At 42.8% G+C, this 17,204-nt stretch overlaps 1 protein-coding gene across 3 annotated transcripts in view; it reads left to right on the forward strand.

Annotated features, from left to right (window-relative positions):
- LOC146862709 (plasma kallikrein-like) overlaps positions 1–17,204 on the forward strand; it is a 640,898-nt gene that overhangs the window by 352,951 nt on the left and 270,743 nt on the right. For all 3 annotated transcript variants that reach the window (XR_014978168.1, XM_085641979.1, XM_085641980.1), the window contains one exon: positions 3,828–4,009. Coding sequence is in view for 2 of the 3 variants with exons in the window: in XM_085641979.1 (XP_085498105.1) it covers positions 3,828–4,009 (182 nt within the window). In the remaining variant the exon portion in view is untranslated. The remainder of the gene's footprint in view (positions 1–3,827; positions 4,010–17,204) is intronic.

Below are 17,204 nucleotides of genomic sequence, written 5' to 3' on the forward strand. Positions count from 1 at the left end.
AGGTGCCCTACTTGGACAGGGTGCAAACCACTGCAAACTAGAGGCCCCATTTCTAACAGTACAATACTCTCAATTCAATCAGTTAAACTTAATATTCAGAGAACCTTTAAAGTGATGGTCATGCGTTTGTGTGACCAGTCTCTCCTATGCGTGGCCTAATATATGGAGTTTATAAACTTTAATTCCTAATTTAAGATATTCCTCTTTAGCTGCATTCAATGACTTAGTCAACCCGCCAACTCAAACTCAAACGAACGTGTTATGCTACATGTCATGGGCCCACTCCAGCAGGTGATCTTTATGGACTGAATTACATCTAAGCAAATATTAGGAAAACGTCTTATGGGTTCAAAGATGTTTAACTCTTTGCCCCGATCTCATGATAAGTATAATGGTGTAAAGGGAGTTTGATCTGCTATATCTGAAAGAAGTGCTTTTTGGAGGCTAAACTGCGCTATTTATAAATTCACCTTAATTTGGATTAGCGATCAGTACTTATCTTGTATGTCTGCACACAAGTGAGCACCTTCACCCTAGTCTCTGAGCTTTGTATTCAAGGTGTCTGTCTCACAGAATCACTTATTAAAATGCTATTTGCCAAATTGTCTTTAGAGGGTCCCAAAATATGCTCAGGAGGAAACGCTTTTGAGAGATTTGTTTCCAGGGCACTCTACCCAAGGCGAGATAGTTGTCCCCTAACCCACCTCAGATCCTAAACAGGCTGGGGTGAATGTAATCCAGTTAGTGTAAATGCCTCGAGTGGTAACAATTTGGTTGTATGTTGCATGTACTTTGCACTGGATGGACTTGTAGTTTATTCAGTAGACCCTTTCCTTTGTTTGCATCCTTTAACCTAGGCAGGGTAACACATGTGGCAGTAATCATTTGCAGGTGAAAAGTCCAGGATGTAAACTGTGTCCATAATGACAAGAAATGAAGTGGGTGCCCAATGTTCCGAAAGCTGAGATTAACATGATTATCAGTTACAATGAGAGATAACACCCTGTCAGAATGACCTGTTTTGTATAAGAATTGCACCCAATTATGTAAATATGTGCCTTAAATAAAGAAACAACATAAATCACTCATATACCTGTCAGCCTTAGGGTGGTCTTCCCCCACATATTTTGACTCACCTCTTCTATTTTTGCTGACTTTATTTTTTGGGCCTTAGGACTCGGTGCACATTACCACTGCTAATCACTGCTAATGTGCTTGTGCTCACTCCCCTAAAACATGGTTAAATTGACTTATAACAAATTGACATCTTTAATTTACTTGTTTGCTCCTCGTAGAGTGGTATATAATATACCCAGAGCTCGTAAATTAAATGCTACCAGTGGGCCTTCAGCACCTTTTGTGCCACCCACCTAACTTGGACTGTAAATCATGTCCCAGACCTGACTTGGCATCCTGAATGCAGTTTCAAACTGCCATGTCAACTGGGCATTTACACCCACTTGCCAAGCCTTAATATCTCCATTTATAACATTTAGGTCACCCATAAGGTAGGCCCTATGTAGCTCATAAGTAGCCCATAGGGCAGGGTGCTGTGTAATCACAAAATTGGACATGCACTTTTAAGTTTTACATGTCTTGAGAGTCAAAAACTCTCACATTTGTTTTTTACTACTGTGAGGCCTATTTCTCCCAATGTAATTTCCAAATAGGAAGAGATAACTAGTTCATGTTTGGTGTGTCTGGAACTGGAATTTAAAATCCTACCTTATGGTGAAGTCTGATTTTATATTACAATTTTGAAAATGGCACTTTTGGAAAGTTGGCATTTTCTTGTCCTTAGCCCTTTTATGCCTGTAGCCTATCTTGGGTCACATGACTGTGAGTAACTGACAGATTTTGTGAATTACTCCCAGACAGTCACACAATAGAGAGATTAGGTGTGCAGGGATGGGCCATCCGCTGGCAGGAGGGGGCGGGCAGAGCTGAGCACAGCCCCACTTACAACTGAATAGCCTGTGTTCGGCCTTCACACAAAGGGCCTAACAACCCTGCATTGTCACTTCAGCCAGCTTGAAGCTGGCTGAAGGGCAGGGGAGTCATGGAATTCCGTGCACTTCAAAGCCACTTTCTAGAAGCTTCTTCCACCTTCCAGAACTAGGGCACCAGGGCATAAAACAAAAACCTCAGACACCAATTCTTCAGTACACTTCTGGACCTGTGGCTACTTTGCCATGAAGAAAGCCTGCTGTGCTGCTACAAGGACCACCACTCTGCTGGACTGCTGCTCTATAGAAACTGCTACCCTGCTGTGCTGATCTGCTGCCTGTTGCCATCTTTCCTGAGGAAGAAGAACTGGACCTCTAACTTCATTTTTAACCCAGGACCCCTGAATGCCTCAAAGGGATAGTCTGTCGGCTTCCTGATCTGAGCCTTAGGGACATAAGAGGCTCCCCAACATCTCCTGGACCCATCTGCCGGGAGTTCCTAACCCCAAAGTGGTGCTTCCCAGATCTGGGACCCTTGGGGTGGCTCACAGGCTCTTTAAAAAAAGCTTTTGTGTTGTTCTTGAACTCAAACGGGCCTGTTTTCAACGTAACTGTACCGTTCACACCGAAAATCAGCACACCGCCAGCCTGTCTCTTTGCACATCAGCCCGTGGAGGACCGCCAACGCGAAGCTTCAGCCCACCCATCTGCACAGCTTGCCACACTCTTCATGCCACGCTGACCACTGCCAGTGATGCTCTCCTTGCTCCCTGCTGCCCTCTCTAACGTGAACGTGACTCTTGGCACAAATCTTGAGACAGTAGACCTTCAGCAGGACTAATCTGGGAATGTATCTGATCTGCTCACCATCGTGATCGGCCTGAACTTTTGATTTTGACGCGGTCCAGCACAACCAGGTATCCCCAGTTGGCGCTTTTTGCTTTTAGGTGCTATTTTACAGTTTCTAATTTAAAAATTCATAACTTGGGTTCAACTGATTGGATTTGTGTCATTTTCGTCTTTTATTTATGTAATAAATACATTTTGCTCCATTTTTCTAACCTGGTATGGGATCTTTTTGTTTGGTGTTTTTACTGTTTTACTGTTTGAAGTGTTGCACAAATACTTTACACATTGCCTCTAAATTAAGCCTGACTGCTCTGGGTCAAGCTACTAGAAGGGTAAGCAATGGCTAATTTTGAATTAGCTAATGCCTTACCCTGGCTAGGATTGTGGTTGCTGATTAACCAGGGCTCACTCCAGTCAACCAGTCACCCAGTTTCTAACAAAACAAAAACCTACAGCTGCAACACTAGACACCTACGTTATGGAGTAGATGTGTTGTCAGTCATATTCCTTCATTTTTCATTATTAATCTGTGTTCTTTTGGAGTTTTATTTCACATGCGTATTTCCCCCTAATTTTAAGGCAGTTAATCTGTATTTGAGATGTTGTGGTTTTACATATGTTGAGAAAAATTTTGTATTCCTGTCCTTCTCTCCTACATTGTACGTTTGATGTAGGAGTAGGTAAAGCGCTATATGGTCTTATTCCTTTCATCCATCTTAGTTTACAACTTTCACGTACGAAATTCAGGCGTCGGTCTCCCTTTGTCATATAATATGTTCTAATTATTCCAATTTCATGGTGCTGATGGGAGGTGGTAAATTCATTTTAACATTTAATTTGTATTTTAGTTTGTATTGAAATATCTTTGAAATAAATTACAGTTTTGAACAGGAATTCTGTTCTCTAAAGTTTAATTCTTTTCCTAAATTATGTATAGAGCACTGTATTCACCTAATCAACTCCTGGTGTGAATGCCAATGAAATGGAACATGCTCGTTATCATATTCTGTGCCTTTGTTTGATTTTTTATAGATTCAGCAAACCTGAAAATTGGCTTGTTTACGCTGGCATTTTAATGCAGTCTGAAATAAATGCATTTGCTCCTTATCATAAGGTTAGAAACATCTTTCTCCATCCCTCTTATACAAAACAAGAAGCTGAAACGGGCTATGATGTTGCCCTATTCGAACTCGAAACTCCTATGAATTATACAGGTGGGTTACAAAGTTATCTGTATACATTTGTGATTTCCTGAATTCTTTCAGCAGGAACAAGTACTGTGATAGCATTTATCTTCAGTAAATATTTCTTTCACATTAAAAGTGTAGTGCAAGTCGGAATATGTATTCCTGATGCTTTGTTTCAATTTATGTTGACAAAAAGATAAAAATGTGCATGTTACAAGCACTATTATTCCCCACAAACGTCTATGAAACCCTTTTTCTGCTCTGAACAAAATTCCCATTGAAAATGAGGACAGACAACATGCATACTAGTACTCTATAGAATACAACACTAGTAAAGGAAAGAGTGCAAGGTTTGGAAAAAAAGTAAGGCACATACAAAAGCTAAACTGTGACACAAATGAGGAAATAGGCTGAAGTTGTAGGGGATGATTTACAAAGATTTTTTGTTTCAAATGGAATTGTTTCCATAATAGAAATTGTGAGACGAGCATGCATTACATATGATGTGTACGTGTAACTTATTCTGCCTGGGGGCACATTTACGCTTTGTGAGGCCTATCACAAATGCATTTTGGAGTGCATAAATTAGTTATCCAGAAGTACTCTTTTATGCACTCTTCAGTGGCGGCTCCTCCACTGTGGCGGAGGAGCGTCGCCTCACTGCTTTTAAGCAGTGCGTTGCATACATAGTAGAAACATAAAATGATAATAACTTTGCTTTATTGTAATTTTAAGCTTCCTGCTGCTTTGCTGGTGGGCGGGTTTCTGCTCTGCTCTCAGAGCAGGGCAGGGACGGATTGGTCTGCCAACTCCTAAGCGTGTAATGACTGTTTGGCTGGCTCCAAACCAGTCATGCGCACTTTCCCCTTCTCCATGCAGGCTGCATTATAGCCTGCATGGAGAACATGGCCACCCCTACAGCCCCTGGCTGAGCGCCGTGTCACGGCGCTCAGACCAATCACTGTCATGTAGTTCCTAGGAGTGCCCCAGGACCTGTGCATTTTAGATGACCTAAACTGAGTGCTTGGTGTCCCGACCGCTTTCTAGACACCCCCAAAGGATATGTCAGCCGTTAGACCAGCTAGCTCTACAGTGCCCCTACCACCCCCTGTATTCTACAGAGGTGTAAGTAGTCTCTGACAACCACTGAACATGACAACCCTGATTCCTCGGGCATCACGGAATACCTTACGTTTCGCTCGGACACTCGTGCTTGCTTTCTCTATGAAAAAAAAACAGGTTGGCGATTAGGATGTTTCTAAAATTATTTATCGGTCCAGCGACAATCTGGTGTAAAACATATGTGCTGAGGCAATCAGAAGACAGAAGCATATGAAAGAGAATGCAAGTACCAATATAGTAAATAGTAGATATATTTCTACCATATTGCTACAGATGAACATAGCAGTTCAGATAAAAACAGTAGCACTTGTATATTCCTAAAATGTGTGCCCTAAGTAATTTGCCTAAATGTACCTAGCCTGACCTGAATGTGTAGGTGTAGATGCATACAGCTATGTGTATCTGTAGCCAAGAAACCCCTAAGGATGAGCCAGCCCCCTCACCTGATGGTGCAGAACGAAGGACCCAGTGTCCGTGTCGGATGTCAGACCGCGGCGTGTTGGAGATTCGGCATGCAGGCCCCCTGTCTCAGCCTGGAAGGAATTTTCCTCTAATTTGTAGGGGGAGAGGGTCTTTTATACTAAAGTGGTCACTTGCTGGGTTTTTCTAGAATCGATATGTTCTTAAAACAACCATAGATGTTTTGAAAACAATCATAAATGTTTTGAAAACAATCACCAATGCTTTTCTAAACAAGTGTGATCATGCACAGCTAAGGATGAAAAAGTGGTGACCCTTATACAGAATAAATCTGCCGTGCCTGGGGACATGTTTATGTACGCCAGGTACAGGGATTATTATAGAATACTTAGAGTCTGGTGTCGAGGAGACAGGAGCAAGCTAATAGGTAAAAGTTCACCTGTTTAGAATCGTTATTGTGTGGATGCGATAATGTATGTAAAAATGGGGTATACATCGATGTGACCATCCTAAAAGACACGACACCCACTCCTCATCAAAAGGTCAACATGGTCAGCTAGGTAATGATAAAGCTAACATTATTAAAAGGCATAAAAAAACACTTATAATATAACATACAAAAAGCAGTGTTGATAGCCTGAAAAAAATGTCCATAAAAGAAATTTATGTTTCCCTAAAGAAGCGTTCAAAGGTCCTCTATATTTGTATGTATTGTTATTATTACACTGAGCACCTTGAAAGCCATGAAGCTCAATTAGAGCCGAGAAGAGAGAAAAAATAAAACAAAGTCACACTCGACCTTCAATTTGGTAAACATTTTAAAAGTTGCCAAACAGTTCCCAGCGCCGGAGAGGCAAAATTGTTTATGAATCCTGCACTGAAGATTCAACATCGCTGAACATCGTATCTGCAGGTGGTAAACCATCAAGAACTTGCGGTATCATATCCAATTAGCAAAAATGGTCATCTTTGGTTCCCACGGCAGCTGCCGGGGAAGAGTTAGATGCCTGCACGCCTGATGCTGATGCCTGTATTTCGGAAGCAGAGCCGATATCTTGTTTCAACAGGAGCGGAAGCATTCTTTCAAAGCTCTAGAAATGCTGTCATCAACATAGGAATATGCTGTGGACAACTGCACGTGTGGGCCTGCAAAGGAGCCAGTAGCGCTTCCATGTCTGGCGGCACAACCAATGGAAGTGTCAGACTCAGGTCTTACACACAGCCAAATCTGCTGAAAAGGCAACGGAACACAGGCAGGACAAAGTCTAGCCAGACCAGTCTGAAAGACAGGAACCAATGCTCACTCAGCTCTCGCAGCCGAGGTGTAGTCAGGTAGAACACCACGAGCTCATGACAACGTCGTTCCAGCAGTTTTCTCTCCATTTCTTGAGGGATTGCGACGTCTATCGCAAAGCAAGAGTATTACAATCAGGATGCCCGCTACCGAAAGCAGGACCAAAGGAAGCCCTCCAAAAACGTTTTCAAGTACGGAGTGTAAGAAAGCTGGAATTATTCCGAAGATGGTCTGAAAGGTGGTTAAAAAACCTGAACCAAGTCTCTTAAATAAGAGTACATTCCCACTCGTATCAGACATGTTAAAGATATGATGAACCATTTCTCCCGAAATGGATCCGGAATTTCGTACGGACCAGGGTCTGTTTCTTTGCTGAAGACCTTGCAGCCTGGAGATCAAACTTCTCTCGGGCTGAAGTTAAGGGCACATTTTGTTGAAACAACATGGCTTTCAGTCTGCTCAGCGAATCAAACCATGTACTGGAAACATTCAATGAAGGCCACAGTGGTGCTTCCTAACTGTGTGAGCCGGGGGAAACAATACTTTCTTACAGCAAACAAACCTGAAGTTTACTGTGACTAAATATGCGATGCCTGTCGCCATTCCTCAATAGCCTTGCTCATTCAGCACTAAATAACTTCCATTCGAAAGTAATTAAAAAACCAGATGAATCACTGCAGCTGGGGAGCCTTTCAATTAGCAAGATAAGTTTGCTTTTGACGCATTACACGTTCCATGAAGTGACACTTCCTTGCACACTAAAGACCCACTTAAAGCCATCCCGCAGTCAGTACCACTTAAGAAAACTTCAGTGTCCTTACTTCTGCACCTGTATCTATACTGTAACTCCAAGGTTTCCTGTATGAACCCTTCACCCAACACTTCATATCTGCCTGCTTGGATGTATCTAAGGCAGTAGAGGAATTGAAATGTCATGATTGGCAGTGTGATATAGCCATGAATTAACCATTCTGTAGATGGTGACAGTGAAAGGTAACTTCTCAAATTTTTCAGTGAGCAGCATTGTGTATGTTGCATCTCTGTGTGCCATAGTCAACTGTCTGTCAGTCAGATTGTAAGCCGAGAACAGGTTTGTGCTGTTAATTTATCACCATGGCACGTGGCCTGAATGCAGTGATTGTAGCGTCCAGCTTAAAAGCATAATGGAGCGCAATTGAGATTACCCATGCTGTAGAATAGACAAATCTTATTCCATTATGTCAATTGTCGTGGACCCAATGTTGCTCAGTGAATAAATACGAGAAGATAGTGTAGTCATAATATTGTTTACCACAGCCAGCACCTTTTCTAGGTTATTCCTATTGATTTTAAGTAATCTCTCAGCAGCATCCTGTTGGTAGACTTTACACAGTTCATTGTAGATGGCATATATGCATTTCTTACATGGTTTCTTGGGACCTTACAAGAAATCCCTAGGATCCATGTTGTCAGCTAGAAGAGACAAGTGGTGTTTCACCTGTTGTAATGTTGAGGTTTTGAGCCATTCTAGGCACAACTTCCCAACATTATAAGAAGTCACTACCCCGGGGCCGTCTGTGTATCCATAGCGTGGGTCAAGCCTTTGAATACTAAACACTCTGATGATACCCTTGAATCTTGCTTGACACCAATTGGGAGCTGTGGAATTGTATGTACCATTCGGTATCCTTGCATCCAGTACCTCCTCACTTGTAAGTGTGTCATTTGATATACCTGCAATGGGTATGGGTAAGGGGATGTGTGGTGTTTTCAGGTCTTTAATTTTTGCAAACCCGTAACAGCGTAACAGGTAGTTTGTTGCACTGTTCTGTTCAGGAATATTATCTCTAATGGTATGAGATGAGCTCTAAATAAAGCCTCTGTTCCCTGAACCTGCTAATCTTTCGCCCCCAGATGGATTTTGTGTCTATTGTGCCCCTCCAATAGTCAAAACCTTGTATAGACAATTGGGAGATGAAAGTTGCTGAATATATGAGCTTGGTATTTGTCAGTATAATTTTCTTCTCAATTGCATTAGTCTGTACTAACTTATAGTAGTATGACATTGGGTCTGATGTAATAAACCCTGAAAAGTATGCACATTTCCGTGCAAATGTGGCAGAACTACCTTTCGGTGGTGCCGGGCAATGTTCCCATTGATGGTAAGTGTTTACAGTGCGCAGAACACCTGCTCTATGCAAAAAGTGATGACTATAATGTTGGTAATAATACATGCTTAAGTCAGGTGTATCTTCGTACAGTTCCTTGTATGAAAATGCAATAGATTGTTCTAAATCTGAAAGCATAGTAGTTACAGTCTCAATGTCCCAATCATCAGAGAGTGTACTCTGGGTAATGAAATCATTCATATAAATTTTGAACACAAGTGAAATTTTCACATTTTCAGGAGGACCAAATGCATCATAGGAAACCCTAGCCCAAACTATACCATCCCCTACTGGAACTGCTGACATGTTCACTAGGGACAAGTCTTTGTTTAGTAGTGGGAAAAAGACAATTACTATACCAATCCAAATTAACAGGAACAGGATCCCTACTGCAAACCAAAGATGCAACCAAGAGGACATAAAGTAAGTCTTTTTCAGCCAGAGATAGAATTGTTGAAATTGTTCTTTCTTTGAAATGGGTGGTGTTTGCTCAGGTTCACTTGGATCTGAAAAAAGTAATTGAAGTTGATGAAGTAGCCAGACGCAGTTCGAGCTATCCTTGGGAGCTCAGCAGTATTTGCAGAACTGGCAGTTGCTTCTTGTGAAGGCACGTTGATGTAAAGTTCATTATTGGGCCAAATTGCAATTTGCGTCTGAGTTTCATTTGGATGTTGGCCTGTTTCAACAGGTGTAATTCATACTCCATTATTGGCTACTACGGCATGTTGTGCAGAGGAGTCTTGGAACGTTATTAGTCTTTCCACCTGAACTTCCTGTATAGTAGCGAGAGGAGATCTGCGGCTACTCAGGGCCCCACGCGGCCTGCTGTTGAGAATCGTCCACATAGTGTGGTTTGATCAGATCAATGGAGGCGAATCGTTTTTCTTTTTGGTCGCTAAGAGGTGGAAGAAGCACTGTTCTTGGTCCTTGAACCACCAGGACAGGTACAGGAGTTCTGTCGGACGGCCCAAACTCCTTCTTGTCCGTGATCTTTTCTCTGACCAGGTCCCCAACCTTTGGGACCCAGACAGGTCTTGCTAGAACCGGTTTCACTTCCCCAGTGGCGGTGCGTTTTACTTGGATGTTGCTCTGTAATGCCCGGAATTCCTTGAGTTCTTGTAAAACAGCCAAATGATCATTCAATTCAAATGGTTTTACATCCGCTACTGTGCTGGCACAATCAAGGTCAGGTACCCACATTCTTGTCCCAAACTGGATCTCATAGGGGGTACGTCCTCCCAAGGATTTTCTTGGCATATTATTCAGTGCCCTCTGGACCCATATAGCTGATTAACCCAACTACCACCGCGCCTAATACCCTTATTGTTAAGGATTGCTTTAGGTCCCGGTTTTTCCTCTCCACCAGGATGATAGGGAAGGAGTACTGCAAGGCCACACCCAGACTTTCCTTGGCTTCCTTGTAAGCCCAAGAGTTAAACACAGGGCCACGGTCAGAATGTAATGGGCCAAATGTGTATGTCCCGATGAAGATTCGCAAATCCTTTAAAACAGTTTGAGCATCAGCCGAGCGCTGAGGCCAAACCCACAGAAATCTAGAGCATGAATCCACTGCCACCAAGATGTATTTGTAGGCCCCATCTGAATTTAAGAGGCCGCAGTGATCCAAGTAGACATATGCGAGAGGTCTGTCTGAAATGAGTAATAGTGTTTGTGGTGGCCGTGCTACGGTAGAACCTTTCATCTGCTGACAGATGTCGCACTTTAAGACATAAGCCATTGTTTGTTTAGACAAACTCAGCCACCAGAATCGCCACTTTAGTAACAAAACTGTAACAGTGACTCCTGCGTGTGCAGAGCCCAGACGCTCGTGAGCAGCTACAATTAACCCTGGGCGTAGTTTGTGTAGTAGCACTACGTGTAGCTACGCAAAGTGCACTTCACACAAACACGCTACGTGTTGCTACGCGAACTGCGTAGTGCGGTAGGGAAATGATATTCGCACTTATTGAACAGTGCCGGATGCTTGTCCACACTGTGCAATCATTGCAAACAGCATCTTGCACAGTGCAAGCGGTCGTTTTCTGCCGCTCGAGTAGATTTGTACTCGAGCGGCACATTTCTCAATACGAACTGGTAGTTTCTCATCGCGAGCGGTCGCGAGCATACGCGACCACTCGCAATGAGAAACCTGACCTCCCCACATTGAGAATCTCGCCAGGAGGTTTATTTTCCATGCTCGCGAAAAAGTCTCGCCGGGATGTTGATTTTGCTAGCTCGCGCTATGTGTTTTTGCACTGTGCTATGTGCAATTCACGTAGTGCATAGTAGCGCAAACTACTCACGCTGCATGAGCAGAGCGTAGTACTATGCCCAGGGTTAGCTACAATTAAACCTAGTCTGCAAACTGTGTTTGGTATAACTCTATCCCCACTCCTGGAATTTGAGCATACAGTGTATTTTGCGCATCTAATTTATAGGAATATTTCAGTGGAAAGCCTTTTGGGATGGCAGAGCCATTCTTTGAGGCGTTGACAGCTATCAGTATGTCTCCGTCTATCCTCGTGCTCGAACGAGTGATTGCAGCAATGGCAGCAGTTCTTACTGTCGCCTTGATGGCTTCATCAGCCAGTGAATCGTGCATGTCAACACACTGGTGACTCAATGTGTGAATAACTTGAGCCAGTGGCAGACTTCTTTTCAGCTTTGCCACCTGTTCTCATAACAATTTAAGTTTAATTGTGCAACCCTTGGAATCTCTAAACCCAGTCTGGCCCCAGTAATGAAGATATTCATTGTAGGACTGCACACAGTAAAACAAATCACACACTATCAGTGTGGGGAATTCCCGATCTATGTACTGAAGTGCCAATTTCAGGGCTTTCAGCTCTGCCAACTGCGCTGGTCAATCTCCTAGAGATTGTGTAGTCCTATTGCTTGGATCGAATTTACCGTCCCACATCCAACCCTTCACTATAGCACATGCAGCCCTATTCTGTTTTTTACTTCCTATGGCAGGCTGAGCAGATCCATAAGTATAAATTATGTTTTCATATTTCTCTAGAGGCAAGATTTCATTCGGGAGAGGGTATTCTTGTTCGTACTGCAGGAACGCTTGTGTTTTTAGTGTAGAACAGTATTTGTAATCTACATCTGTTACAGTGAGAGAATTTGCTCATTGTATCCATTGTGGATGCAGTGCTTTTGCATTTGGAATGCTTGCTTTGGTAAAAGCCTCTAAAGATGCTACCGGGGTTGTGACAATTATGCGCTTCCCCTGTTCTAATGCTCTTTCCCTCACTACCACAGTCTGTACTGTGGTCAATATTTTTTCAGTTGCCGCAAATCGCATTTCAGCATTTGTGTATAAATGTGATTTGTATGCAGGTGGAACTGTCTCACCTTCATTGAATGTGAGGTAAGTATATCCTGATAATCCAGGGACGACCCAGATCACCAAGGGGCATATCATCAAGGCGGCACTATACAATTATCGCCGCTTTTGCGGCCGTTTTCGGCCAAAAAGCGGCAATAATGTTATCGCTTTATCAGCAAGGTCACGCTATCGTGTGAATCCTTGCCTTAGCGCCCTTTCCCTTAACCGCGGTTATCGCTACTTTCCTTACACCTGCTTTTTATCTGACTTCGCCATGATATCCAATGGAAGGTGGATATCATGACTGAGTCTGACCTGCCCTATCAACAAGCTATAGCCAAACTTTGTGCGATTATCGCTGGATTTCCAGCGATAATCACACATTTGCCAGCTTGCGCCTGGAATTTTATCGCTGTTGAGTTGAGCGTTGCTGATAGCACGCTATCTCAGCAATAAAATACAGCGTTAGCCAGCGATAATTATCCTCGCACTAAGCGCGCTGAATGACAATAATCGCCGGCCCTTGCTGATATGCCCCCAAGTTAGTGGTATTCACACTAGTGTGCAAATGTTTAGATGCTATCATGTCAGCCTGAACTAAACTGAGAGTATCTGTGTGTTGCTGTGTCCACTAATGTGGTGTGAAATCAGGTCCGATTAAGCCGTGGAAAGGTTTTACTCTTTCTGAGTAATGTACAATGTATGTTCTTCCAAAATTTTGAAATCCTAAAATGGATTGCAAACCTTTGAGATTCTTAGGAGGTTGGAGAAGCGTGCACTTTTCTAAAAAGTTGGCTTTCAGGCTCTTTCTTTCACCTGACAGTTCATATCCCAAAAGTAGGACATTGAGATGGACAATTTTTGATCTTTTTTAAATTGTAACCCAAATTGTCGAATCCCACAATTATGTTGTTCACCCTGCCCAAGTGTTCAAGTAATTCATCGTCCGTCAGATAGATGTCATCTACATAGGAGACAGCCCACTAGACACATGTTTGTAATAATTCTGACACTCTTGATGAGAATAGCCCCGGGCTGTTCTTATACCCTTGAGGCAAACAACAATGATTCCGCTGAGTGTCGAGCGCAGAAAATGCTGTCAAATATCTGCTGCCTGGAGCTATATTTTGGCAGAAGACTCCATTCGAGTACTCTAATGTCTTTTTTGTATTTTTTCCGCACAATGTTATCCATTCATGCTGCACTGTGTGAGCTTTGAACTGCAAATGTTTGTTTGCATCTGTTCAAATGTCGGAAATCTAGAACTAGACGATATGTGTTGTCAGGTTTCATTACTGGAAACAAAGGATTATTCATCGGGGAGGTGCAAGTCTCAATCACACTTTGATATTCGAGTTGGTCTAAGATTTCTTTGACCTGTCTTTTTGCATGTTTTTTTATAGGGTACTGTCTCTGTGGAGTTGGAGTAGATTTTAATGGGATTTTGTGGTGGGTAGACTCCATGTCCCACCCTACATGGTTGCAGTATAATGCCAGAGCTAGCACTAGCGCCCACTCCTGCATGTATGACTGTTTTGAAGATTCTGGAATGAGGTCGGAGAAAGCAGGCAAAATGACGTTTTCCCCTTTTGGGCAATCCATCACAAATTCAGGCGGCCAATCTTTTTCTGCTAGCAGTATGTCATATCCAAAGGTCAAATTCTCCCAAAAGAGGCCTTTAACCTTCCTTGAGATGTTCCCCTCTATTTGAAGTGTAATTTCATCCAGTCTCTGCGGGACACTCTGGTATCCGGTGTTTCAACTGTGATGTGTTCATTCAATACTGCTGTCACCAGAAAATCCTTCAGCTATTGTTACTTCTGCTGCGCTTTCTAACATTGTCAGTGCCCTTCCCCGTTCAGAACCTGACTCCTCAGTAACCTGGGCATGTCTAATTTTTAAGCCAGCTACTTTCTTCTTTTTGAATTAAGGTTTTGTGTTAGGTTCATTTTCCTGTTTGATAATGAAATTTTTGCTTTGGCAATCTTCAGTCCTTAGTTCTGATCGCCCGTCCCTCTCAGAGTTTTTTGATGAACCCTGGAAGGAATAAACGGAACATTTATCAGTGTCCGGATACCTATCTGGTTTTCTAATGTTATCAAAATTCCTTATTTTTTCAGAGGATTGTCGTTGGGGAGACCCACCCCTAGATCATGAATTATTTTCTGAATTGATATTTTTCGAATTCTTGTTTTCCCATTTCTTTTTAGAAGAAGTGGTTGCTTGCATCGAGTTGTCCTTGTCGGGACTACCCGCCATTTGTGGCTTCCCTGCTTTCGTTCCAAAATGATCTCTACCTAATTCAGCATTGGTTTCTTTAATAATTTTTGGTAAGTCTCACTCCCTATTTCTAGATGCTATTTCCCTTAGGCAGCTGTGTAAGGCCACTTCTGCTGCCTCCCCCTTTATGTTACTCAACATTTTACTGAGACTTTGGGCAAAATCACCCAACAGTTTCAGTCCCAAGTCCAGGGCAGGTGCTGCCCCATACTCATTCTGTATTTGTTTTAATACTTCTGGAACAACTGCTAAGGAAGGAGTACTGTGTATTCTGACATAAACGGCAGCAAAGATTGTTCCCCAAGTGGTACAATCCTCAATCAAGGGAACTATCTCCATTGGCAAGCAAATGGTTAGTATTCTATGTTTTTCCTGCAGACCCGTATGGGGAAATACTGCTTCCAGCTGTGCATTTTTTTGTGCTATCCTTAACGGAATTTGCTCCCGTTTGGAACGAATTGTCCCTATTACTGATTTCAGTGTCTGTGGGTTAATTGTAGGTGTGGTCTGATGTGGACCAGCTGGAGCATTTCTCGCAGGTTGGACTGTTAATGTTAGCATGACAAACTGCACAATGTGTCTGTATAGCTTCAATATGTCTTTGTATATTTTATGGACTTCATCCACTGGTAGTCTATCTATCTCAGGATGTGGAGTGTATGTCATTAAGACTGGCCAGGTCGCTCCCTCTATGCTGAGAGATGTTGTGTGTGGGAGGGCACCTTTAAACCAGCTTTTACACTGCTGTTAAGTTAACGGGACTTCAATGTCTTCATTTGGACTGTATTCTTCCGGTAGTTCAGCTACAATGTATGTGTGGAACAATTTAGTCACCGGATCGGCAGGTGGGAACTGAACCCAAGAATTCAATACCTCTGATCCGAACACCTCATGTGCCTCAATCATGAAGGTAACTCAGCCAACTCACAGAGTATATCTGCTCAGCTGATGTGGATTTCCTGTCCCACTTCAGATGTCTCTGAGAAAGCAAGACAGAACTACTCAGATTTTCACTGTTAATATAGGAACCAAACCAGCATTGGTGGCATTGGCGGCACCAAGTCGTGTAGTTCCTAGGAGTCCCTTAGGACCTGCGCATTTTGGATGACCTAAATTGAGGGCTTGGTGACCCAACCGCTTTCGGACATACCCACTGGATATGTCAGCCATTAGACCAGCTAGCTCTACAGTGCCACTACCACCCCCTTGTATTCTACAGTGGTGTAGGTAGTCCCTGGCAACCACTGAACATCACAAGCCTGATTCCTCAGGGATCGTGGAAAACAGTACAGTTCCTTTCTCTCAGAAAAATACACTAGTTGCCGATTAGGACGTTTCAATTAATATTTATTGGTCCAGGGCAATCTGGTGTAAAACATGTGCTGCGACAATCAGGAGACCGAAACATACGAAAGAGATTGCTAGTACCAATTTAGTAAATAGTAGATACATTTCTACCATAGTGCTATTAAGATGAAAATAAGCAGTTCAGATAAAAACAGTAGCAACTGCATATTCCTAAAATGCATGCCCTAAGTACCTTTCCTAAATGTACCTAGCCTAACCTGGATGTGTAGGTGTAGATGCGTTTAGCCATGTGTATCTGTAGCCAAGAAACTCCTAGAGATAAACCAGCCCCTCACCTGATGTGTAGAAGGAAGGCCCCCATCTCTGCATCAAGGATGACAGCCCGCAAGGGATTTCAGACCGCTGCATATCAGAGATTCGACATGCTGGACCCCTGTCTTAGCCTGGAAGGTTCAGGGAGTGAATGTCTTTTATACTAAAGTGGTCACTCCAGGGGTTTTTCTAGAATCGTAATGTTTTTAAAACAAACATGGATGTTTTGAAAACAATCATAAATGTTTTGAAAACAATCACAGATACTTTTCTAAACAAGTGTTATCATGCACAGCTGGCTGTTGGCCAAGGATGAAAAAGTGGTGACCCTTATACAGAATAAATCTGCAGTGCCTGGGGACATGCCTATGTTCATCAGGTACAGAGATTATGAAAGAATACTTAGAGTCTGGTGTCGAGGAGACAGGAGCAAGCTGCTAGGTAAAATGACACCTGTTTAGAATCATTATTGTCGTGTGGCTGGGACAATGTATGTAAAAATGGGGTATACATCGATGGGACTATCTTAAAAGACATGACATCACAACGCTACATTGCAACGTTGTGATTGGTTTAGGGGTGGGAGCCTGGCTGCCTGCCTCCTGCTCCTAGACTGGAGACAGGAGAGCAGGAGCAGAGACTTGAGACCCGGTGGAAAGGTGAGGTTTAAAAATAAATAAATAAATATATATACTACTTGCCCCCCCCCGCGACTCCCTAGCAATCCTTCCGTGCCTGCCCCGCCACCCGTGAGCCATGACGTCCAGGCCCCAAAATATCTAAAATGATAATACTAAGAGAATATATATACAATATCTACAACTGCTTTACCAATGGGGAGTTGGTCGTTTCAAAGGCTGATTCAAAAAAGCATTTATGAGTACACAAAAGAGCACTTTTTTAGTACTAGTTAATATACTCTGAATTGCCTTTATAAATCGGCGCCTGTGCGTGTAATAAAAACTTGCCTAAATGTAAGCAACTGAAAAAAAGAGAGTAGAGCTG

The sequence above is a fragment of the Triturus cristatus genome, chromosome 2_2 (genome assembly GCF_964204655.1).
Source record: "Triturus cristatus chromosome 2_2, aTriCri1.1, whole genome shotgun sequence".
NCBI lineage: Eukaryota > Metazoa > Chordata > Amphibia > Caudata > Salamandridae > Triturus > Triturus cristatus.